Source organism: Triticum urartu, chromosome 6 (assembly GCF_003073215.2).
Source record: "Triticum urartu cultivar G1812 chromosome 6, Tu2.1, whole genome shotgun sequence".
In the NCBI taxonomy this organism is placed as follows: Eukaryota; Viridiplantae; Streptophyta; class Magnoliopsida; order Poales; family Poaceae; genus Triticum; species Triticum urartu.
Window position 1 is genome coordinate 495,648,889 of NC_053027.1, and position 23,169 is coordinate 495,672,057.

Sequence of the window (23,169 nt, forward strand, 5' to 3'; positions counted from 1 at the left end):
TTGACAGAATCCAAACTTATTTGATCACCCTCGTATGGAGGAGTCCTATTACTACTAGATAGAAACATCGAGATAATGATCCATACAAGTCACTCACGCCAACTACTACGAAACCAACCAATCATATCACATCAGGAAGCACAGGCAACCACTCTCGTTCCAAACTAGCGTGTGCGTGTCCGTCAGAAGAAAACGTAGAACGATCGACGAAACTTTCCAACATCGAATCATCGGAGGATCAGAAGAGGGCGAGCTTGAGGAGGACGCCGGCGGTGGCCGCGAGGACGGGGCCGGCCTCCATGCGCACGCGGGAGCCGCCGGACCCGGACGGGGTGGTGGGCGGCGTCCCCGCCGCGGGGGTACCGGGGCTGGAGTCGCCGGCGGTGACGGCTAGCTTCATGCCGGCGGCGCAGTGGGTGCCGATGGTGCAGATGTAGTAGTTCGCGCCGGCTTTGAGGGTCATGGTGGTGGCGCCGCTGTTGTCACCGTTGGCGTTGCTGGAGCAGGCGTCGTACTCGCTCTTGGTGACTTCGGTCACTGTGTGGGCCTGGCTCGCGTAGTTGAACACTGAGAAAACAGAGAGCAGAAAATATTAGGCCACGATCCGTGAACAAACTGAGGGTCAACCACCTAGCCATCATCAGCTAGCTGCTCTATCATCTAAAATCATTGTGTAGAAATAGGAGTGCTGACGACTCACCGAGCTTGTCTCCAACCGCGAAGGTCTTGCCGCTGGCCCAGGTGGCGTAGTTGGCGCCGGTCGTCCACCCTTGCCCATCTCCGACGGTGAACGTGGCCGCGGAGGCCGCCGCAGCGCAGCCAAGGACAACAAGGAGCGCGATCAGCGCGGAGGACGAGGCCATGGTCGAAGTGAAGGCTCGGAGTTAGCTGTATGGAGTAGATGAAGGAGCTAAGCGTGGCTATCGATCGATGTCTCTCGCTACTAACTGGATTGCGCGATTGACGGGGAAGCTTGGACGGTCGTTTTATAGGGCCATATGGGTCACGTGCTTGTCACGGGATCAAGAGGCCACCCGGCCGACTAAGTTGGTCAGCGTTTGTGTTACTTTTCGATCCATTTTCTACATAACTTTTCCCTTGAAAAAGGACTCAGATATGTTGATCAAAGCAGCAGGATAAATTCCCCTGTAATAATAAAGGACGTGTCTAGTGGGCGGCCGGCTGCCCACTAATGCAACCAAGCGGCCGGCTAAAAAAAAAAACCCCTGTCCCTCATGAAACAGAAAAGGAAGGGCCCATCAAACCGACCGATCGACCGGCCACCAAACAAACCGATCGAGCGGCCACCAAACAGAAAATGCCCCACGTGGCCAGCTGTCCCCAGCTCGCACCCACGCCCCCGCTCGCCCCCACGCCTCAGCCCCTCCCACGCTGCCTTCTTCTTCTTCTCCACGCCAGAAGCAAATCCAACAGAATCGCCCCCAGCCCTTCTTCCTCCTCCTACACAGCCGCCATGGGAGCCCCAAGGTAGAAGGAGTTGCTTCAAAAAATAAGATCTAAAGGACAGGGTGGACAGAGCCATACCAGGCAGTAAGATCAAGTAGGTAAGCCCCCTCTGCCCCTCTTCACTTCCCCCCTTTCTTCTACTGCATAGGCATATGTAAACCCCCTTCTTCATGGATCTAGAACAAATCCATGAAGAAGCTGCTTCAAAAAAAGGTGAATCTGGCACATCACACCAGCCTACTTGATGTTACTGCTGGATGTGTTAAACATGTCAAAAACTACTTGATGCATGCCAAACAAGTTTCTACCACCTGGATGTGTTAAACAGGCCAACTAAAAACAAGTTCTCTGGCCAATTAAAACATGATTAAAGCCAACTCAACAAAGCATTGTAGCCAAAAACTAAACATGCATTCTACCAACTTGTAGTTATTGTTTGCAAAATGAACAAAAAATTGACTGCCCAATAGATATGTGCAACGAAAAATTCATAAATGTGCAACTGAACATGCATCCCAGCCAACTGAACCTATATTCTGGCAACTCGGCATGCATGCTAGCCAAATCACAAACATGCATTGTACCCCACGTGTTTTCTGGCCAACTAAAAAACATGTATCCTGACCAACTAAACATGTATCCTGGCCAAGTAAACATGTATATTTGGCAATACATGTTTGTGAGTGAACTCTTTAGAAAAACTGTAGTATATGTGCAAATAAAAAACATGTTTTCTGGCCAACTAAACATGCATGTTGGCCAAAAACTGAGAAAATGTATCCTGGCCAACTGAGACATCTATTCTAGCCAACTGAATGCATTAACTGTCCAACTAAACATGCATGTTGGCCAAAAACTGAAATAAATGCAACCTGGCCAGCTGAGACATCTATTCTAGCCAACTAAAAACATTGAATGTCCAACTGAATATGTATGCTGGCCAAGTGGAAAAATGCATACTGGCAATTGAGACGTCTATTCTAGCGAAAACCAGAAATCTGTAGTGCAACGGGAAAAACACAAGAACTTTTGTTCATGGCTAATGAAGCCACAAACCATATTAACATATTCACACATATAATCTTGTCCCACACATATATTCTGGTCCCACACCTATTGCAAACCATATTAATTTGTTCAAATATACCGGAACTAGAAACATAAACGGCGATGAAAAACATATAACTATAATCTGTCCTCCAATTCTTCTTTCTTCTTTCACCTGGATTTTCCTTCTCAAATGTAGCATCCAATTATGTGCAGAAAAATCTGAAAAGAGCTCCTTGCGAGACGGAAACCTACAGATCATTGCAACAAAACAAAGGGAAAAAGTCTGAAAAAGTCTGTAGCAAAAAGAAGTCATGCTCTTGCCAGTTATTTACTACAAACTGTGCAACTAACATAACAAATCTGTGCAAACAAAAAATTTCATAACTGCTATAATAAAGATTATGCTACAGTCATGTTGCTTTTGGAACTAATATTGTCACAAAATGGTGTGCAACTGCCTATTTACTAAGTTTTTAGGTTGTTTGAAACACTTTTTTTCTGTGGTTACCAACTGATGACATCAATTTCTTCTTTTTTATATGTGCAGGGAGTGTGTGGCAGCATCCAAAAACAAGGAAAAAAATGCTTGATCTCAATGAGTTGCCTCCAGATCTCAATGAGCTTCCTCATGATATGGATCAGCAGCAACCCAACATACAACAAGGAAATTGGACAGAAAATGGTCGATCTGTTTACTACATGCAGGCAAGTCGTGATGGTAGCCCTATGGGCCATGACAATGTGGCAGGCCAGTCATCAGCCCGTGGTGCCCCTGTAGTGGTGTCTTTGCAGTCAGAGAGCCATACTCTTGATGACACGGGAACCGAGGCAAATGTTCCTGGTCCAACCAGGACTGAGCTAGGAGCTGGGGCTGTTGACGGAGCTGTGCAAGTAGAAGAAGGAGAGGATGAGGCTGGTTCTCAACCTATGGAACCCTATGTTGGCATGAGGTTTGACAACCTTCAAATTGCTAAGCATCACTACAACAGCTATGCACTACGGATGGGTTTCTCTATCAAGATGAACACCTCTAGACGGACACCCCGCACCAATGAATTGATAAAACAACAGTTTTGCTGCAACAAGTTCAAGAAGCCCAAAGCTGATGATGGAGGAGCTGAGGCTCCTCCTGTCCTGGACCCTATTCCAGATCCAAAATCTGTTAACAGTGACGAGGAGATGGAAGAAGAACCTCCAATATTTGCTGAAGAGGAGGCTGGTACTAGTAAGAAGAAGAAGAAGCACAAACGCGAGACAATAAAGCAGACTGAATGCAAGGCGAAAATGTTGGTGAAGCTGATAGATGGGCGATGGGAGGTGACGCACTTTGTTCGTGACCACAATCATCCGCTCGTGAACAAACCTTCATTGTCCAAATACTTGAGATCCCACCAAGGCATCTCACCTAATGAAAAGGAGTTTCTGCACATCTTGTATAACTGCAACTTGACTACAGGTGTGGTGTTTTTCTATATCCCTTAAAGAATTAAGTTTCCCTCTAGGCAGTCCAGTGTGCAACTGTTATGGTACTACTGTGCAACTGAAATGGCTTAACTGTGCAACTGGTGTCCAACTTCCCATGCTTTTTGTATATCACTTTTGGTGCTTCTTGTGCAACTAGATTGTCTTTACTGTGCAACTACACAATGTCCTGTATGCAAAAACTGCAAAGTGTTTTTAAAAAGGTGCAGCTAGGTGTCCATTTCCTGCGATTATCTTCTGTGCCAACACGTGTCCTATTACTGTGCAGCTGGATGTGCGTATTTGTGCAACTAAAAAAAGGATATACTGTTTGTTTTTGTATTATGCAGGACGAATGATGCATGTAATGGCAGAGTTCTATGGATCTGAGATGATGGTGCCGTTCGGACCAAAGGCAATAACAAATCTTTGTACAAGTTTCCCTAGAGATGACACAAAGGAGAGTGATCTGATTGAGACAATTGCGCACTTCAAGGATATACAAAAAACCGATCCAGACTTCTTCTATAAGGTGAAATATGATGAAGAGGACAGAGTTGTGAACATATTTTGGGTGGATGGCTTAGCTCGAAAAGCTTATGCGGAGGCGTACCACAATTGCATATCGTTTGACACCAACTACATGACCAACATGTACAATATGCCGTTCGCGCCCTTCATAGGAATAAACTGACATGGCCAATCTTTCATGCTGGGTTGCGCGTTTGTGAGGCAGGAGTTGGCATCGAGCTTTGATTGGGTCTTTGGAGCATTCCTAGAGGCTATGGATGGCAAACCTCCTGACAACTTCATCATCGATCGGGATGATGCGATGAGGCAGTCAATACAGAGCATCTTTCCAACCACCATGCACCGCTGTTGTCGATGGCACATCATGAAAAAGGCTCAGGAAAAAGTTGGTTGGCTGCTGTGCCAGAATCCAGGACTCTCTGATGATTTCAACAAGTGTGTTGACTTCAGCTTCACTATAGACGAGTTTGAGCAGAATTGGGCTGAGTTAATGATGAAGTATGAGGCTATGACACACACGCACTTTGAGAAGTTATACGAATACAGGTCAACTTGGGTGCCGTGCTACTTCAAACACAGGTTCTTCCCCTTCCTCCAGTCTACACAGCATAGTGAGGGGTTCAACGCCGGCCTGAAAAGATATGTGAACCCACACAACTCAATGCTGAACTTCGTCAAGCAATATGAAAAAATCCAGAACCACATCCTTGCCAAGGAAGGCTGCAATGATTACAGGACAGAACACCTTGAGATTGAGTTGTCGTCCAACTTCCCAATAGAGAAGCAATCTTACAAAACCTATACTAGGGACCTTTACCGCAAGTTCATAGAAGAGTTTGAGCTGATTGGACGTCATAATGCATTCCAAGTTGGTGCTGATGTATTTGAGCTCAGACCGAACCAGGAATTTGTTGCCAAATATGGTTCTCGAAACTACTTGGTGCAGGCAAGGGTGGAGGAAGGTTCCTATTTGTGTGAGTGCTGTAAAATGGACAAGGACGGCATCCTCTGTTGCCACATCCTCAAGGTGTTCAGCCATATTGGAGTTGATGTCATACCGGAAAGGTACCTGCTAAGACGGTGGACACCTACTGCTGTACCTAGTGCGCCAGGGACTGCTTATGAGCAACCGGATGAAATGCCTCCTCAATCAAAGAAGCAGATAAGGGAGAGGAACATGATATACGATTTTCGGAAACTAGCAAAGTTTGCGAGTGGTTCTGATCCAGCACAAGCTATTGTATACAAGCATATGCGTGCAGAACGTACCGAGATCGGCCACCTGAACAAGTCCAAGAAAAAGAAAAAACCGACTACTGCAACGGGGCCATCAGATGATGGCAACCCTCGAGGACCTCCTCCACCTCCAGGCAGCAATCAGGGGGCTCATCATCCAGGTAATTACCTACCCCAACTCCTGATCTAACTAGGTGTGTAACTTCAGTTGCACACATCATTATGCCCAGATACACACACCATGGTAGCCAGTTGGATAGAATAGGCTGCCTAGTTGCGCACGCTGTGTTAGTTCAAGCATCAAGATAACACAACTAACTTATTTTTCCTGTTCTGGATATAGGTGATGTCAACCCTCAAGAACCTCCTGCCCCTCCTGGCTGTACACGGCATCCTCCGCCACCTCCTCCCCTGCGTGCTCCTCCCAATGGCCCTACAGGCAGCACTCAGGGGGCTCATCGTCCAGGTAATTACCTGCCCCCAACTCCCCATCAAAATAGGTCTATAACTCCAGTTGCACACATCATGGTGCTCAGTTGCACCGAACAGGCTACCTAGTTGTGCATGCTGTGTTAGTTCGAGCATCAAAAGATAAACACAACTGACTTGTTTGTCCTGTTCTGCCTATAGGTGATGCCAACCCTCAAAGACCTCCTCCCCTGCCAGGCCCAACTAGCAGTGCCTTGCGTGCTACTCCCAATGGACCTACAGGCAGGACTCAGGGGGCTCATCACCCAGGTAAGTACTGTTGGGGAACGTAGTAATTTCAAAAAAATTCCTACGCACACGCAAGATCATGGTGACGCATAGCAACGAGAGGGGAGAGTGTGATCTACGTACCCTTGTAGATCGACAACGGAAGCGTTTGGTTGATGTAGTCGTACGTCTCCACGGCCCGACCGATCAAGCACCGAAACTATGGCACATCCGAGTTCTAGCACATGTTCAGCTCGATGACGATCCCCGGACTCCAATCCAGCAAAGTGTCGGGGAAGAGTTTTGTCAGCACAACGGCGTGGTGACGATCTTGATGTGCTACTGTCGCAGGGCTTCGCCTAAGCACCGCTACAATATTATCGAGGACTATGGTGGCAGGGGGCGCCGCACACGGCTAAGAATATGATCACGTGGATCAACTTGTGTGTCTCTGGGGTGCCCCTGCCTCCGTATATAAAGGTTCAAGAGGGGGAGGCCGGCCGGCCACCATATGGCGCGCCAGGAGGAGTCCTACTCCCTCCGGGAGTAGGACTTCTCCCCCAATCCTAGTTGGAATAGGATTCATGAGGTGGAAAAGAGAGAGAGAAGGAGGGGGGCGCCGACCCCCTCTCTCCTTGTCCTATTCGGACTAGGGGGGAGGGGCGCGCGGCCCAAGCCCTGGCCGCCTCTCCTCTTCTTCCACTAAGGCCTATTAAGGCCCATTTAGCTCCCGGGGGGTTCCGGTAACCTCCCGGTACTCCGGTAAAATCCCGATTTCACCCGGAACACTTCCGATATCCAAACATAGGCTTCCAATATATCAATCTTTATGTCTCGACCATTTCGAGACTCCTCGTCATGTCCGTGATCTCATCCGGGACTCCTAACAACCTTCGGTACATCAAAACGTATAAACTCATAACATAACTGTCATCGAAACCTTAAGCGTGCGGACCCTACGGGTTCGAGAACAATGTAGACATGACCGAGACATGTCTCCGGTCAATAACCAATAGCGGGACCTGGATGCCCATATTGGCTCCTACATATTCTACGAAGATCTTTATCGGTCAGACCGCATAACAACATACGTTGTTCCCTTTGTCATCGGTATGTTACTTGCCCGAGATTCGATCGTCGGTATCCAATACCTAGTTCAATCTCGTTACCGGCAAGTCTCTTTACTCGTTCTGTAATAGATCATCCCGCAACTAACTCATTAGTTGCAATGCTTGCAAGGCTTAAGTGATGTGCATTACTGAGAGGGCCCTGAGATACCTCTCCGACGATCGGAGTGACAAATCCTAATCTCGAAATACGTCAACCCAACATGTACCTTTGGAGACACCTGTAGAGCACCTTTATAATCACCCAGTTACGTTGTGACGTTTGGTTGCACACAAAGTGTTCCTCCGGCACACGGGAGTTACATAATCTCATAGTTATAGGAACATGTATAAGTCATGAAGAAAGCAATAGCAACATACTAAACGATCGGGTGCTAAGCTAATGGAATGGGTCATGTCAATCAGATCATTCAACTAATGATGTGATCCCGTTAATCAAATAACAACTCTTTGTCAATGGTTAGGAAACATAACCATCTTTGATTAACGAGCTAGTCAAGTAGAGGCATACTAGTGACACTCTGTTTGTCTATGTATTCACACATGTATTATGTTTCCGGTTAATACAATTCTAGCATGAATAACAAACTTTTATCATGATATAAGGAAATAAATAATAACTTTATTATTGCCTCTAGGGCATATTTCCTTCAAGTACCTTCACCGACTCCAAACAAAAACTAGGGTGTGTGACTTTAGTTGCACATATCATAGTGCCCAGTTGAACAGAACATGCTGCCTAGTTCGTGCGCTGTGTTAGTTTGAGGATCAAGCTAAAAATCTAACTTGTTTTTCATGTTCTGCCCATAGGCGATTACAATTCAAGTACCATGACAGGCCGCGCTACTGCAGGTGTTTTTTTCAACTTAACTTGCACACAACAACCAGTTAGTTGCACAAAATGTGCTGTGTGGTTGCACAGAATATCAGTGCTGGTTGCACAATAACAAAAATAATAAACTTTTTATATGATTATTACACAGGTGATCGTGACGGTCCTACTGCCCCGTTGGAGGCTGCATCCCTTGCACAAGCTTCTGATGATTTTGTGCCCAGGGATCCTCCAAGATCTACTACAAAGGGTAGGGCAAAGAGTCGACGGTACAAATCGGCGCTGGAGCTACACCAAAGAAGAAAAACAAATGCAGCCAGTGCCAATCTACAGAGCACACTGCTGGTGTGTGTCCACTCAGGCTCCTGTGATTCTGTTTCCTCATTTGTAACTTTGGAACAAAAAAGGAAAAGAATGATGTTTTTTTAGCAATGTTGGGACCAAGTGGACACATTCAGCATCTATGATTCCTCTTTATCTAATTTATGCTCCTTGAATTAGTTCATGCACTGTGTAAAAAAAGTTGCTATTTGTGCCTTTGTTGGCAACTGGTTAAATATTTAGTTGTTGAACAATTGTATATCCAGTGCTCCTAATGTATCAACAAAAGTGATGATATTGAGTTGCAAACGCAATTACTAGTAGTGTGCAACTACAAAATCTGCTTAAAAAAATTGTACAAACTAGCAACTTCCTCCATGGAGCAGAAAAAAAGAAAAATAGTACTGACCTACTCCTTGTCGTATCTCAGCAACTTCCTCCATGGGGCGGTGTTGTGCACGCTGGTGACCCAATCATATGTCAGCTTCTTCCTGATGTTGAGTACTTCCCTGGGGTCGTAGTTGGGCAGTTGGCTACCATTCCACTCGGTGGCGTTAAGCAGTGCGAACAACCCACACTCATTATTGCAAAATGGGCACAAAAAAAATTTTGTCACGTAAAATTAAAACCAAATAAAGGTAATGCACTTTGTGCAACTGCTTATGTCCTACTGTGCAACTGCTTCTGTTCTACTATGCAACTGCTTATGTCCTACTATGCAACTGTTTGTGTTCTACTGCAACTCATTATGTGCCACTGTGCAACTGCTTACGTGCCAGTGTGCAACTACTTATGCGCCACTCTGCAACTGGCTAGATAATCCATTAGAAAATCATAAAAATGATAAAACAGATTGAAGACTAGTACTGTGTCTTAAAAAAACTAAAGATTGCACATGTAGAAAATTTTAAAAACTACAAAATGATGGTATATGATTGAGAAGGAATGCCATGCTTATTGTCTTACTTGCCGAGCTGCTTCGGTACATCAATGTCAATAATCTGGAAGTGCTCGATGCTGAACTTTGGGTAATGCTTCCTGCATAGCTGGCGTACTGCCCCCGCGATGGTAGAGGCGGTGGTCATCAGCACAATGTTGTCCAGCGTCCTGCTTGAGTCAAGAACTTCAGAGCGTTCGTCCCTCAAATTGACATTGAAGACCCAATAATGCCTCCCTCCCTCCTTATCGGTTACATCAGCGCACTCGAGCACTGGCAGCATGACCTGCAACCGTGAACGATTTCAGACACAAAATACAGGCTGTAGCTAAGAAAAAATAGTAAAAGACTTGGTCAAGTTAAAAACAGGTTGCAACAAGTATCTGCCAACTAACAGATGTGTCATGTGCAACTGTACATGTTGTGGGTGCCAACTAAAAAAAGATTGATCATGTGGGCACAACACTCACCAAGTCTTTCTTGTCGAGACGGTTCTTGTAATCAAACTTCTTGTTTATCTCATTCACATTGTGGATCCCTTGCTATAAATTTATCTGCAGAGATTATAAAACATGGCTCAAAACTCCTTACTAGGTGAAAGGCCTCCCTCAAATGGTCAATGAAAAAAGTGCTACAGAACAAAGATGAGGGTAAAAAGAAGGTTTTTGAAAAACTTATAGAAAACCTCAGTGGCATAACAACCTTCTTTGACCCTTCTGGTAAGTTATCCATGATGTGTAAGATTCCAGTCTCAGTAACAATTTTTGACAACCATTGAACCGGCTTCATCGAATCAACTAACTCCTTTAAAGAAATGTAGAAAGCACCATACCTGATTATCTCAGGGCTGATTTTTTTGAAAGCAATAAAAAGACAAGTTAGCTCGAAGGGTCACAGCAGCAATAAAATGTGTATGAAATTGAAAACAGAACAGTGTGCAACTAAAATCCCTATTCTGTGCAACATGCTATGCTTTCTATGCAACTAAGTGGCTGGTCCTGTGCAACTGAAAAAGATATGTATGTAGGCTGTGGGGAGTTAGTTTACCTGGTAGCTTCATCATTTGCTCCTTTGTGATGCCTGACCCAATACAAGAGGGCAGTGTAAAGCTTGTTCACTGCCTCATTGGAGCTGAAAGCCTTCTTGTTGTAGTCAATGAATGGAGACCTTTGAGATGCTGCGGGCCTTATTACCCTCCTCTGTCTTCGTGCAATAGGTGGTCCCGAAGAACTGCTCGTGCCAGCTTCTGGTTCTGCGCATATCGGGGTGTGGCAATTATCTGGTGAACCAACATCTAGCTCTTGAGCTATTGCCTTGCCAGCATCAGCAGCAGCACATCCTTCATTCACAGCTGCTGGGTCCAACTCACACTCATCAATGCAAATCACACCGGCTTCCGATGTTTCTGCTGCTGGAGCAGGTGCTGGAGCATCACCATCTATGCCAAGGTCAAAAGATGGTGCATCACAGAACCCGTCACCATGATAAGACTTTGATCTTCTTAAGGGTTCAAGGACCAGGGCATCTCCTTGCGGCACAAACACGGGTGCATCGTTCACTGACTTGGTTCGCAATAGTGTTGTAATTGGAGGCCTTGGAGGCTTGCACCTACTTATAATGTTGAACACCTCCTCTTGTGTTAATGGTTGCTGAAAGTCAGCTCTTGGGGATGGCACTTTGATAGTTGGATCACCACCTTTTGTGTTTGGCATTGAAGCATCTCTATGAGTAGGCACCTTGGGGCTTGCAGTTGTAGTGGTGCCTTCCTGACCAGCTGTGGTGGTTTTGACTGTGACCATGCTGCTAACTGACACATCAGTTGGCACACTGGTATCTGTAGTTGGCATCTTTCCAGTCTGAGTTGGCAGCAACCTAGCAGAACTTGGCACCCCTGCATCAATGGCTGCGGCTCGCAGTTCTCTCTCGTCTCTGAACCCCAAATCTTTTGTGGCCTGTTCCCCCTTTGTGCCCCTGGCAAACTTGACAATCTTCTGCTTAGGTGGTTTTGGTGGGACTGTTGAAAGGGGAGTCTTCCCCTTGATCTGTTGAACTTCTCTGACATTGGTTGGCTCTCTGCTCACTACAGTTGGCATATCAGTTTGAAGCACAGCTTCCTTTACCATATTTACTTCAGCATCTGCATTCACCATCTTCTCCTTGGTTTGAGGCAACTGCAGATTCTTCTTCATTGAAACTGCTTTACGCTTCTGGACCACGTGAGGGTTTGCCATGGATGCTGCCTTGCTCTTGCTGGAGCTTAGGTCTGGGAGCTGCTTTAAATATTCCTTATATTTTTCCTTTGAATGAACCCAGTCAAGACCCTTTCCTGCTTCCTCCATGTCAATTTGATTCTTTTCAGCTTCACTTGATAAGAACGGGCTCTTGTCAATGGCAAAGTTGATCTTCTCACACATATCTTTGTCGCTGAAATCTGGCACAGGAAAGGTGGTTGGCAAAGCTGGCTTCAAGTTGCAGAGCTTGAACATATCAATGCTGCCCTGAGACTCTGCTTCGTCATTTTTCTTTGACTTCGGCAAATCCTTGTCTTTCCAGTAAGTTTTGTCAATCAACATATGTAGTGTGCTCCTGCTACTCAATGAATTGCTGCTGCTCGCAGGGGTGGCAGAAGTGCTAGTCCTCTTGGATGTGTTGCCACCTGTACCACCAGAACCAGGGGCGTTGTCATCATCATCGTCATCGCTGCTGTCGCTGCCTCCATCGGATCCCCCTTTATCATCACCATAACCATCCTCGTATTCTTCATCATCGTCTTCTTCCCTCTCACTGCCATCAGCTGCTGCGCCTTTGTCTTCTCCCCTCTCACTGCCATCAACTGCTGCCCCTTTGTCCCCGTCCCCCTCTTTGGCCTCACCTTCTTCTTCCTCCTCCTCCGCCTCACTATCTTCTTCCTTGTCCTCCTCCTCTCCTTTGTCATCTTCTTGTTTGTCCTCCTCCTCCTCATCCTCCTCTTCCTCCACCTCTTCCTCTTCCTCCTCCTCCTCTGCATCTTCTTCATTGTTATCCTCATCCTTGTCCTCCTCCTCTGATTCATCCACATATTTGTCCTCCTCGTCGTCAGCATCTATCGCTACTTCCATTTCCTCATCTTCTTCTGACTCATCCTCAACAAACTCTTCTTCTTCTTGTATAGTTGACCCCCGTCTCTTTCTTTTTGGAGCACGGCGTGACGCCCCAATTTTCATTCATGGCTGCTGTACGTAAGGTTCAATATCTGGTTCCTCATCATCGATCTTGGCAACTGCTTCAATGAAGGTGCCAACCTGTTCAGTTACAGCCTTGCACAGCTCATTGACCACTTTCACAATCTTTGCCTTTTTCTACATCAATACAAAAAGACTCAGTACTGATTCAGTTAGAAAAAATAATAAAAAGTAAAATGTCTGTAACTGACCATGATGTGATAAGCAAAACGACTAATACACACTTTCTGGCCAACTAAAAACATGATTCTAGCCAACTACACATGCACTGTGGCACAAACTAAAAAACATGCATTCTGCCAAAAGTTGATGAAAATGGTTGTAAATGAACACTTTGACTGTCCAAAAGAACATGTGCAACTACAGAAGCTTATATGTGCAACTGAACATACATCACAGCCAACTAAATTCTATATTCTCGCAACTACAAAAGTTATACATGTCCAACTGAACATACATCCCAGCCAATAGAAAAATATTGGTAAGTGGTACAAGTTTCTGTATGCAAAACACTAACCTGCGGATTGTAGGTTATTGGTAACTTGGATGCCACGAATGCTTCAGCTTGCAAAATTCCACCAAACAGTGGTGTCTGGTCCGTGCCTCTATACTCCTCTTTAAGCTGATGTGAAAAAAAGAGAAACAGAAAATAACAAGGTTATCAACACGAAACCACACATTACAACCTGTGCAACTACAACAATATACTAGGATAGACAAATTCAACTATACATATATGCAACTGAACAAAGACATAAAAACTGTGCAACCCACATGGCACCTAAAAAAATTCTACCAACTGATGCAACACATCTGTGCAACAAGATTAGTAAAACTGTGCAACTTAAAAAAGATGGTGTGCCAATTTAAAGGACATGTATAGCGGGCGGCCGTTGGCCCGCTAGCACACTCGAGCGGCCATTAAAAAAGGAAAGATCTGGTCCCCCCGATCCCAGAAAAGGAAAGCCTCCCCGGGCTTCCCCCTGTAGCAACAGCCTCGTGTGAACCCAACAAACCACGCGCTGATGCGGTCCCGAGGCCATCACGTGCCCTTCCCTCCCCTCCCCTCCTGAAGCTCTCACGCCACCTGGCCACTTCTTTCCCACGCCCTTACCTGTCCCACCTTCTTCCCCATGAAACAATGGTTTCCCAGGTCTGGATCTGCATCGCTAGAGCTGCCATGGCAGAATCAAAGTGAAATAACAGCGATATGGAACAATTTGCTTTAAAAAAGAAGAGGGAGGACATATCAGAACGTACCAGGTAGCACCAGTAGGGGTGAAAAAAAGGAGATCCTTTTCTCCTCATGTTCAGATCCTCCCTCCTAGACTTTTCCTTTTCCCTAAACAAATTTCTCTTTCCCAAAAAAAGCTTCTTCATAGGTGAAAACGGGGAGGTTTTGTACCTGTTCAATTTTAACTAATTTTTGTGCAACTACATCATGGGACAAGCCAACATTTGTAGCACTTTGTGCAACAAAATGCAGAAAATGTGCAAATATATATGAGAGCGCATAGAGTCTTATTTCACACAAAATCCAGAAGAACCGACATCCATGTAGCAAAAAAAGGAAGAAAAGAAAAGTTGTTGTAGGTACTATGAAAACACAACTACTTACTAGACAAGAATCTGGTTTGCAAGTGTTCTTTTTTCCTTTGACCTTTCCACACAGTAGTATATGTGTGTTTGTAGCTGAGAATTATGTGCACAAATCTACAACAGCTCCTCCACCCCCATAACTTGCAAAACCTGAACATGATGCAAAAAGAAGCCTGAGAGAAATGAACCAACTCTGGGTTGTATCTGTGCAGCTTAACGAGTACAGGTGTGCAACTGACAACAATCTATATCCATCTACTTGTGGGGTTTGAATTTTAGTAGTTGGCATCTTCAATTCGTATAAAAGTTGAAGATGCCAACTCATATATTTTCAAATTCAGTATGGTTTTAGCTCAAAATTATGTATGCAAAATTAAAAAAACTTATGCTGGTTATTGTGCAACTACATCATCTATTTTATGCAACTGCAAGTACTCCTACATGCAATTCATGTTGCATGTTTGTGCAAGTACATAATGAATTTTGAACTGATGAATAGGATGTATTTATGCTGTCTGAACACAAGAAATGGAAAAAATAGTGAATTTTAAAATATTATAATCTTACACATAATTAGTGCAACTACATTCAAGTGCATGTGCAAACCTAGAAAATCATATGCATGTGAACACATGAGGATGCCAACTACTGAATGGTTCTTGTGCAACTAAAGGAGTAGAAGATGCCAACTCAAGTGACATTGTTGTGCAACTATTAAAAAAAGTTGGAAATGCCAACTCCTGATTGGTTCTTGTGCAACTAAAATAGTTGAGGATGCCAACTCATGTGATAGTTGTGGAACTATTTTAAAAGTTGAGACTGTCCACTCCCAAATGGTTTTGGTATAACTATGAAACTTGAGGATGCCAACTCGTATGATACTGTTGTGCAACTATTTGAAAAGTTGAGGATACCTCTCCTTCAGTAGAGCCGCATCTCCTTCTACAACCATTTTTGGTCTGTGAAAAAAAGCAAACGAAAAAATTAGTCAAAGAACCAGATGTATAAAAGAAAAAAGAGAGCAAAAACAATTGATATAAAAAAATGCCATGAGGTAAGCAACGTATGTTGATTTTTCAAAGCACACCTACAAAATAAAAAAATGTGTGCAACTTGATGCACTGTATGACCAACTGGACACACATGAGTGTGCAACCAAAAAAATAGCATACACACTGCCTAAACATGATTTAGGCACTGGAGCCAAAACTAACTAGCTGACAACCGTGCAACTAGATAGCCCTTCCCTGTGCAACTGCATAAGTGTGGCTAAGCTAACTAGGATATGTGTTGCTTTGATCTAGATACTCCTGTACGAACGCATATCCTTGGCAGCAGGGCACACATGAGTGTGCAACAAAATAAACCACATACACACTGCTTGAACATGGTTTACAAAGTGTATCCATCTAAATACCATCGATTGTGCAACGGGTTAGCCCTCACTATGCAACTTCATAAGTTGGCTAGCCAACTGAGATATGTATATGCGGCATCCAACTACGTTTGCGTTCCTGTGCAACTATTACAACAAACTAGCCAACTGGTTACTTATATGCATGCAAATTAATTAGGAGAAAACAGAGAAACCACACAGATGCATTTACAAGAAAAAAGAGGTACATAAGGTAATGAACCTCTACGGAGAGTATCATGTTTAACGAGACAATTGCAGTCTAGGCAAGAATAGATGGATCAAAATAGGATCATGAACCATACCCATACCAATAATGACAAAATTAGAACAGCTCGCCGTCAAAATCAAACTCAAACCCACCACTAAAATCCTAATCGCCTTACAAACCCACCACTAATCCTAATCAACGTAGCTCCTTCAGCAAGATGCCAAAACTCCTGTAGATCAACAATCCAATCATAGCAAGATGACAAAAGTGATGCATCTGTACAATGAATTTGACTGCATTTCCTGAAAAAAATACCTACAAGGGGTTGAGTTCACAATCTGTCAGAATGAAGATGTTCTTAATATTCAAGTACTACTACTATTTGGTTAAGGTAGCAGACTAGACACACATAAGTGGAGGTGGATTATATGACTGAGTGAAAATTGTCGATACCAATTAGATGAACTGCACAGACATCAAAAAGTATGATTGCTCCCATCAATATCTGGTAAGATCAGATTATAGCAGTTAAGCTACAAAATTTGTATTTTCTACTTCAGCTGCCATAGAAACCCAAGTTGAATCAACATCAAGTAAATTTCTCAAGTCCAGACTACTAAAAATACGAACTTTCCAGAGTAAATTGATGAAGTAGGAAAATGACAGCAAAGTCAGACTACCAGTATCAACAAGATTTAGATCCTACAACGTTCATTCTTGTAAAACCAAACAAGTTCATGGCTGAATCCTCTCGAGGAGACCAGTGGAGAGAGAGAGAGAGCGGGGAGGGTGTTTGGCGGGAGAGATAGATCAATGGAGTGAAGGAACGGGAATACTACCTGCATGTGAGAGGATTCACAGCCATGCGGAGCCGCCATGAGCTCGTACAAGCTCCGCTGCAAATCTTGTGCGGCGGGGGCAAGGCACCTGGCCGCGCTGTAGAATCGGCAGGGGAGGGGATGGCCGAGGGAGCGGCGCTCAACGGCGGAGAGGCATGTGCCCTTGGCAGAAGATGAGTCGCAGCGGCGCCAGAGGTAGGGGACAACTTTGTGGCGGCTCATGGTGGCGGGGAAGACGTAAGTCCTGCTGGGGTGGCGATGCGCAACCGCAACGGGAGGTCAGCGACGGCGAGCTGGCATCGTCAGGAGGCGGCGCGAGGGAGGAGGCGGGGTGCGCGGCGGGTGTCGCTAGTGGAGGAAGAAGGTAGTCGGGCTCGGGAGTGGATAAGATTTGTCTTTTCCTTCTTTTTAGTTGAGAAGAGATGGACCGAGTGTGAGGTCGCTGTTCGCTGTCGCATAGCGCGGCCGCTCGGTCTTGCCAAATAGTGCACGTGCACTTTTAAGATTTCAGGTAATTTAAAATGAACATGTGTGCAGATTGCCAAACTTAAAGCTACAAGCTGTGCAACTACATGCATTGTTGTGCCAACTGATGACAGTTTTCTGTGCAATTTCCAAAAAAGTGACCAGACATCAAAAGAACATAGAAGGAAGACACTGTTGGAAAAAAACAAAAAAGAACTCACTTGTAATTTGCCGAACACACCAGGAGAGATAGTATCCTTCTTGATCACCTTGGCAATTAGAGTACTATCCCATGCATTCGATCGTATCGCGCAGTTGCTTACTGGGATGTCATGTACGAGCGCATCAAGGTATAGTATCTGCACCAGACCCAAACAAAAGAAAAAGCCAAGTTCAGTTATTGTTATGAGTATTTCAGCAAACTATAACTGCATAGAAAGAACATGAACAGATGGAAAAAGTGGTCATTTTCACTAACCATCAAGTGATACAAGCAGCAGCAGACAGTTTGCTTCTCCTGGTCCATGTTCCGGAAAGCTTCGTTAATGTGTTCTGCTACAAAGAGGCAGATGTTTGTATTCTTTAGCATTTTATGATCTAGCACAAGTCCATAACACTTTGGGCTGAGCTTCAAGGTCGTGGTTGGTGCTAGAAAAGTGCTGAAGGCAACCGCAAGCCAGGCCATAAAGAATGTGTCATCCGTTCTTCCAGCCATATCCTGAATCATCTTGAGCCATGTAGTGATCTGGGGATGAGAATTTCCAGTTATGTTGAAAGCCTGTCTGAATCTCCTAGTGGCATCCTTGTCAACTAAATATCTGACTCTTTGACCCCTGTTTGGGAGATCAAATACCCTCTGAACACTGTCAGCATCGACACGGATCCTTCCCCTTCCTGGGAAAACCATATCAGAGGTCTGTGGCTGGTAGGACTGCACTAGGAACTTAGTGAGGTCCGCTGGAAGTGTGTCTGATAAGTTCAATAGCCCCCGAACAACCTCGAAACTAGCTCTGACTTCTATAGTGGGGATAGAGAGGCGTTGAAATTTGCAAACCACGCTGGTGATGCCCTTATCCTGCCTGCTTGTGATGGTCGCTCCACATCTTCCCCTGCAGCCACCTCAACTCCTTCACCGCTGCCCTGTTGATGAGAAAATGAAAACATTACACAAACATTAAACACAAGAGAAAAAACAAGAATGAAAAAAAATTAGCAATCATCATTTGGATCAGTATTAGAATGAGCTATATATTCATAAAATGGATCATGCCAACTAATATGATGTATTTGTGCAACTAATAAAGCTCATGAGGACAACTGCAAGACTGCCAGTGTGCAACCTTAAAAAAATAAAAAAAGTACGAGACCTGGCAACTACAAAAAGTTCTAGTGGATGTGCAACAATAAGAAATGATACTGCAAACAAGAAAAACAGTAACTAAAAAAAGGTTTGCAAAGAACTATTCAAATAGATCATAAACACACACAAAAAACCCACATACCTCAACATCTGCTGCGGAAGATGCGACAGCTTCTCCAGCAACTGCTGCCTGCACAAAAAAATGACCACTGATGTCAACTATGAAAGATGCCAACTAGTGAACTACAAGATGCCAACTAATGCCAACTAATATCAACTGTATTTAAATAAATATGACTAGAGATGTCAACTACAAAAGGTTGTTATTGAAAAACTAAAAACAAAAATAGTTGTGCGAACTGCTGCATAATTTCATCACTATCTAAAAAAGCGAGAAAAACACTTATATTCGAGATTTTACTTACCCTAGAAGATGACTCAGCTCCCTTACCAAGTGCTGCACGTCTAGTCCGCTTTACAACACGGAACTGATCAGCATCCTAAGAAAATAAAATAAAAAGCATGATCATGGGAAAAACAAAAAAATGTTATATGACCCAAACAAAACCAAAAAAATTGGACTTGTGTCATCAGCATGCCACTTACCTCAACATCCTCTCCCTGCTCAACACTCTGCGTAGGTCGTGGCTGGCGATTAGCAGGACGCTTTGTGTTCTGGCGAAGCGGCTGACTTCCAGAACGCTGATTAAGCAACCAAAAGAAAACATGAAAAAAAAGACATTAGCATACATGCATAAGTTGAAAACAACTTAAAAACAAAAGAAAAAAGTGAAAAAAAATACATCTCCTTCATTGCCATCCGCATCTCCTCCTATTATAACCATTTTTGCCCCGCGGCAGGAAATACAACAAAAAAACATAGTTAGAAGATGTGGACAACCAACTACTACAATGATGCAGCCAACTGGGCAGTAAACCTTGTGCAAACTGGACATCAAATAAGCCAACTAACTTTTTTCTGCCTAGTTATTACTTGCCAACTGTGACAAGTAATACCTAGGCAGAAAAAAGTTGAGTAAAGGCAACAAGCTCAGTGAGATAACTTATTCTAAAAAAGCGTCCCTAGTTGAACATGAGGGGAGACACATGAAAACAACCACATCCACAACAAAAGACTTGCACATTGAGAAAAATTAAAATGGAAAATTGGCAAGCATTGGTACTAATTTGCACAAATCAAGGGGTCCTAGTTGCACAAAGCAGGAGAATAACACATAAACCACCACAGCCACCACAACGCTGGTGGATTGGGTAGACTATATTGGAAAACTGGCAAGCATTGGTGCTAAAATACACAAACAAGAGTCCCTAGTTGCACACAGCAGAGGGGGAAATAGCCAACTAGTAAAAGTGTATAACATATGCAACTAAGTAAAACCAACTAAGTAGAGCAACTGGCACAAGTGTATAACATATAAACAACCAACTAGTAAAAGTGATGCAGCCAACTGAGCAGACAACTTGTGCAACTGAACACCGTATAGACAACCACCTAGTACAAAAACATTGAGCCAACTGACCAAAACAACTGCTGCAACTGCAGAGCATATGGACAGCCAAGTACTATATAGACGCAGCCAACTGAGGAGAATTTTGTGCAAATAACCACTTAAATCTCTGAACACCAACTACAAAATCAGCCAATGCATTGCACACAACATTGTGCACATCTAATACAACTTACAGAATAACTAAGAATCAAGAACAGATCTCAAATCTCTGCAAAATTGAACGGAACATGAACTAAACAGCCAAATCGCCCTAAAATCGCCCAACGGGGGCCGTGGACATGCATCCCTTCTACCTAACGACTACCGCGTACCCTGGCCAACTACACATTGACCCTGTCCAGCCACCCCCGTGCCGTGAACTACGCCTCCAACGATTCCCCCGCGAGGAGAACCACCCGCAAGCCATCGCCAAACTGAGCACTCCGCCGTGACGCCCCGTTCGGTGGAGAGGATGGCGAGGTGGAAGACAAAGACGGAATGGGGAGAGAACTCGCTGCGGCGAGGGATTTCAGGCCACCTTGTAGATCCCGACCACCGTTGGGCACGTGCTACGAGATAGGAGAAGGGAACTCAACGTGACCAAAATCGAGGATAAGCGGGGGTAGTTCGCGCCGTTCCCGAACCCTAGAGAGCATTCCCCTCGCATTTCGGCACCATCCGCGCTCCACGAGATAGAGAGAGAGGGAGGAGAAGCATGTAGAAGTGGAGGGCGAGCATACCTCCAACGGCGAGGAGCACCAGCGATTCCCCCGCGAGGAGAACCACCCGCAAGCCGCCGCCAATCTGAGCACTCCGCCCGCCACGCCCCGTTCGGTGGAGAGGATGGCGAGGAGGAAGACGAAGACGGAATGGGGAGAGAGACCACGCTACGGCGAGGGATTTCAGGCGCAGATTTCGAAAACCGCCGCCCACGACCCCCACTACTCTCTCCTCTACCGCTTACAGGTGGGCCTCCCACGTCCGGATGCGGACAAAACTGCCCACGACCGCGGTGCGTGATCAATCCAGACCAGGTGGCACCTGGCGGATCTGGGCGCGATCGCTCGCGCGATCGAACAGCCATGAGTCGTCCGCCCGACTCTGTTAGTTGGTGGCCGGCCACTTGTTAGATTTTAGGAATAATAAAATAAATAAAATACATTAACGCATTTTGTTTCACTTTACCGAAAAAGGTTTTCGCTCCGCTTTTCTTTTCATGAGGAACTGGCAGGAGCATTGCATTTTCATACAAAAGGAAGAGGTGAAAAAATAATGTGTACAGAGTTGCACACGTTTTGAAGGGATCGTGGCCAACCCTAGCTAGACAAACACAGGCTCAGTCAATATCCACCATGAGGCACGACTACGCCAAACGCCCTCTCTTTTTGCTTGATATCATCGATGGTTAGCATCGCCACTTCATAGTGCGTCATGCGGTAACCCTTAAAAAATGTGCCTATCCAATCCTTTGAAAATCCACAAAGAATAGATCAGCCCACCGTTGTGATGCCTGCGGCCTTGCTTCGCCTCCATTGCTATCAACTCATCCCACTAGGAGACATTAAGAGGGACCGATAGGAAACCAGAGACTGGCAAGTCGTCGTGTGCCCAGGTGGACACATGGTTCTAGACAACAACTGAGAAGGGACAATTCTTGCAGAGATGGGTCGTTGTTTGGAGCCTGGAGACAAAGTTGGCATCTCAGGTCATGTGGCCAGCCACAGATGGCCAACATATCGGTCGTGAGGATTCTCTAATGCAAAAAGAGCCAAGCGAAGAACTTGCACTTGGGCTCGACATATACAAAGCAAATCGTCACAAGCACAACCAAGTTCTAACAAGGTACCAAGGCAACGCACATGACACCAAAGTACACCGATAAAAGTTACCACATAAATTGGTTCTGCTGCCAGCTCAACAAGCCCTAAGAGAACAAATACGGTATAGGCCACGAGGAGGATCAAACGAGCTAGTTATGGGTCTAACGACGATGGAGGGAGTGGAGGCGCCAAACGGAGAGCCAAGGATCTGAGACCTGCAGTAAGAGCATCAATGGCGACGCGCTCCGGTCCGCGGCTTCCAAGCTACAAAAAACATATAGTTTGTAAGTAGCATTAGCAGACCACCACAAGGGAGAGTGCCCAATAACAAGATTATTGCTTATCGTACACAAGATCCACGTGAGAACCCCAATCGCAAGCCAGCTAATGTGGCGGGACCCCGCCAAGGAAGCTTATAATTCCTCATATGGATCAGAAAGTTTGTGTCGCACCGCCCACCACCCACAACTTCTCGGAAGAAACTCTGGAGCAATTGAGCCGTAGCACAAGAGAATAAAATATGGTTGGAGTCTTAGTCAGTGGCACACAGAGGACAAATAACAACTCAAGGGCCATTGTGTTTGAGTACCTCCACCCTTGAAAGGACTCAGACGTGAACCCACTACCACAAGAATATCCTAATCTTTAATGGAAGTCTGACCGACCAAAGTTGGGCAAGAGGCTCCCGACCTGGGGCAGCCACAATGGCCTGGTACAACGACCTAGTATAGAATTAGCTGCTCCACCCAAGGTGCCAAGATAGCTGGTCTAGTTCTAAGTTGGGAGTGCAAAGTGCAACACACTCCAGCATATCTTCCCAGGCCGCCTGCTCGAGGGGGGGCGAAGGCGCTCCAAAAAGATATGCTCCCTAGATCAATAAGGGCAACAAAAATGGAGAATAACTATGGGAACCCTGTGGCAAAGGGGTGGTTGCCCACCCACCAATCGAACCAAAAAAGGGTTGACGACCCAGACCTAACCGAGATCGATAACCAAATACAGAGGAAGGGGAGTAGCTGGATAATAGATTGCCAGAACTAGGACCCACTCGAGCGTTGGCTGAACGCAAAG

General features: G+C 45.1%; 1 protein-coding gene and 1 pseudogene across 1 annotated transcript; one reads left to right on the forward strand and one right to left on the reverse strand.

Moving 5' to 3' along the window:
- Positions 1–964, reverse strand: LOC125512513 (blue copper protein-like). The gene is made up of 2 exons (XM_048677610.1): positions 701–964; positions 1–567 (listed from the first exon to the last, which is right to left on the reverse strand). The coding sequence occupies exons 1-2, from the start codon at positions 861–863 to the stop codon at positions 239–241; spliced, it is 492 nt and encodes a 163-aa protein (XP_048533567.1). The 5' UTR covers positions 864–964; the 3' UTR covers positions 1–238.
- A 1,965-nt stretch (positions 965–2,929) lies between these two features.
- Positions 2,930–8,771, forward strand: LOC125516878 (annotated as a pseudogene).
- The last annotated feature ends 14,398 nt before the right edge of the window (positions 8,772–23,169 follow it).